This window comes from Olea europaea, chromosome 11, assembly GCF_002742605.1.
Source record: "Olea europaea var. sylvestris chromosome 11, O_europaea_v1, whole genome shotgun sequence".
Taxonomy (NCBI): Eukaryota; Viridiplantae; Streptophyta; class Magnoliopsida; order Lamiales; family Oleaceae; genus Olea; species Olea europaea.
The window spans coordinates 36,048,093-36,051,003 of record NC_036247.1 but is presented as its reverse complement, the minus strand read 5'-3'; the positions used below and the strand labels follow the sequence as shown (position 1 = coordinate 36,051,003).

The 2,911-nt window shown below is 37.0% G+C and overlaps 1 protein-coding gene across 1 annotated transcript; it reads right to left on the bottom strand.

Annotated features, from left to right (window-relative positions):
* Window positions 1-9: 9 nt before the first annotated feature.
* LOC111404243 (NAC domain-containing protein 91-like) lies at window positions 10-2,905 on the bottom strand. Its single transcript, XM_023033037.1, has 7 exons — window positions 2,792-2,905; window positions 2,043-2,323; window positions 1,429-1,746; window positions 974-1,336; window positions 754-856; window positions 389-669; window positions 10-296 (listed from the first exon to the last, which is right to left on the bottom strand). Exons 2-7 carry the CDS (start codon window positions 2,157-2,159, stop codon window positions 24-26), a joined length of 1,455 nt encoding a protein of 484 aa, XP_022888805.1. The 5' UTR covers window positions 2,160-2,323; window positions 2,792-2,905; the 3' UTR covers window positions 10-23.
* Window positions 2,906-2,911: the final 6 nt, after the last annotated feature.

Below are 2,911 nucleotides of genomic sequence, written 5' to 3'. Positions count from 1 at the left end.
GGTGATCTCTTTCTTAAGTTTATTCAAAATCTGAAGTATCCCCAAACGCCAACAAGGACGATGATAAGACTCACGGCCACAATTACCATTGGCATGTAGACAGACGATGAAACTGAGCTTGCAGCCGCGCATTTCGAACTGACAGAAATAATATCTTCAGAGCTGTTACCTGGTAAATCAGGTTGACTTGTCACATTTGTGCTCCAGTCGAGAGATTCTCCATCTTCTATATTTGTTTTGTTAGAATCTATATCCTTCAACTCATCCAAGGTATTAATATCAGTCGCTTGGACATCCTGCACAAACCAGGTATAAAAGATGCCTCAAGAATCCTAAAGTCATACTAATACTAATACACTCCACGGTAAAAAGACTAATAATATCTCACCTCTATCTCTGCCGATTCCTTTTTAGGGCTTATATAATTATCCTTTAAATTCTGAGGTAGATGACATTGAACTGGTCCAACTTGCATTTTCTTCTGCAAGCGAATTCTTCTAGGGGCACTTCCCTGCGATGTAGAGTTTATAGCACTTGCTTGACTCAAATTTTGCCGAGTCCTCAACTTGATTCCAGTTCCAACAGTTTTGTCAGTGATCACTGGATTGCTCGAACCACCAGATTCCACTGTGTTAAATATTTTAGGTATTTGATTGCCAGAAGAAAAACCTGATACAGATTCGGGTTCAATATAACTGCTATTTGCAGCGTAAGACATTCTGCGCTCAGACTGAACGCTGTTTTGAGCTATACCATAATCATTTTGCCCAGCACCGGTCATTTTGAAAGTGATGTCCTGCTGTGACGGATGCTCGTGCTCTATAGTTTCCATACCTGAGTCACTTTGGAGAAGATACTGTCCAGAATAGAGTGTCATAAGATTAAAAAATGTTAATTTCAATTGTAAGACTAAAGCTCAAGCAGTTCAATTTAAAGTTAACTAGCAAAAAAAAACAAAGCAACTTTTGAATACCTGCTGGGAGATCCCCTCTGATTCACTATATGAATTAATATCCTTAACTAATTCCGATGAGTTAAAGTACAACGGACTTTCAAGGGATGACATTGCATATATGCCTGAATCCTCATAGGGATGCTCGTCTGGATCGACAAGAATCGAGTTCAAGAACTCGTTAATATCAGCAGCATTTGTTCCATATTGAAATGGGTTAGCTCTATCATCGCAATTGATGTTACTGATGAAGGTTTTATCCACGTAAGGAATTCCAAAGTCAGTTTTCATCTGTGAATGCAAAGGGGAGAAGATTTTTGAATCCAATGACTCTGGCATCGGAGGGTAAGAACTTCCTGGTGCTTTCTCCAGCTCTGAGTCTGGCTGAAGAAAAAAATCATAAAAATGTATCATTTATTGGACTTTATTTGATGTTAGAAAAATAGCTAAATCATTTTTAAGTTGACAACACTCACCGGAAATGATGAGTCTAACATGTGACTATCAGCATTGAAGACAGTGTCAAACCAGTCGGGAGGTATATGAGTCTCACTTGTTTCATTCTCAGAATTTAAGGTCGAACTGTTTTCAGCACTTGAAGGTTGCATTTCAACTAGGCCACTCACTGCTGGAGTAATTGATTCCGATTGTTCATCTTCAGCAGGAGGTTTGGCTATCGTAGGAGTAGGAGAAGATATAATCTCTTCAACTTCTCCATTAACGTTGGAATTTTCAGTGTTCTCTTCTTGTTTGATATCAGCCTTTTTAAAAAGGCGGCAGAGCACAAAGGAACCCTGGTAAAAGCATACATCATCAATTACAGCAAGAAGATAAAACAAAAAACATACCATAGATACATAATTTAATTAAATACTGATATCCCATTAGTGGAATGACAAATTTAAATAAATGAACACATTCAATTAACTAAAGGCAAGCTAGAATTCGTACTACCATTTGATGCGAAAATTAACATATAAATCAAATATTCTACAAGCTAAGAATATTAACAACAGACAAACCTAGATGATATGAAAATGTAATTGCTAATGTCCAAACAGAAAAGAAATGGTCAAAGAGAAGTCCCAACCTGACCAGGATGAGTGCCATCAAGTGACTTATCTGTAGCACGATACTCATGTATCACCCAATTACTCCTTTTGCCATCCGGAGCACGACCTCTGTAGAAAACCAGAGTCTTTTTCATCCCAATCTTTACTCCCTTCTTAGACTTAATGGTCCTATCTTTGCCTGTTGCTTTCCAGTAACCTTTTTCCGTAGCCCGGTTCAACCTCTGACCGTTCTGATACTTACGATCCTTCGGGCAGAAGAAGAACCATTCATTGTCCGCCGACTCTATCACAGATAAATCTGCACAAACATAAAGACAAACAAATTCATGAATATCCACACTTTTTTGTCCAAAATCTGTTCAAGAGCTACTTATCAGAAATATAGCAAACAATTTTTAATCTAAATTACTTCATATTAAGACTATGTTCGCCGACAATTGTTTTTTCCACACGTCGTCAATTTTCTGCTACACTTTACTTAAAGATGCACAAGAATACACATTCATACAAGAATTTCACTAAAATACAAAAAATTATCATTTCAGAGGAATTAATGAAAAAACCCCTGAATATCAATTGGGCCGATTCATCTCGAAAACCCCAAAAACCTAATTTTTTAACCATCAAAATCAAAGCACATTATTCAACATCCAACAAATAAAAAAGGAACAAAAGTTATTTATTTGTCCACAAAATAGACGATCATTTCCAGAAAACACAAATAAATTTTTAGATAAAAAACCCCAAAAAAATCAACAACAAATACCAGGCAAGTCCCAAGGCTCTCGTTTACAAACATCAATTTCACGAATAACTTGAACTTCTTTTTCACGTCTGTTTATTTTGAGCCTCAGATAATAATCGATCAGCTCCTCATCCGTCGGTC

Bases quoted from the DNA above. Each gene is read 5' to 3' on its own strand.
- LOC111404243 (XM_023033037.1), bottom strand. From the start codon at position 2,159: ATGAAAAAGACTCTGGTTTTCTACAGAGGTCGTGCTCCGGATGGCAAA. The intron at 1,337-1,428 runs GTGAGTGTTGTC...TTTTTTCTTCAG, and splicing joins TGTTAGACTCATCATTTCCG to CCAGACTCAGAGCTGGAGAA. The intron at 297-388 runs GTGAGATATTAT...TGGTTTGTGCAG, and splicing joins AGGAATCGGCAGAGATAGAG to GATGTCCAAGCGACTGATAT.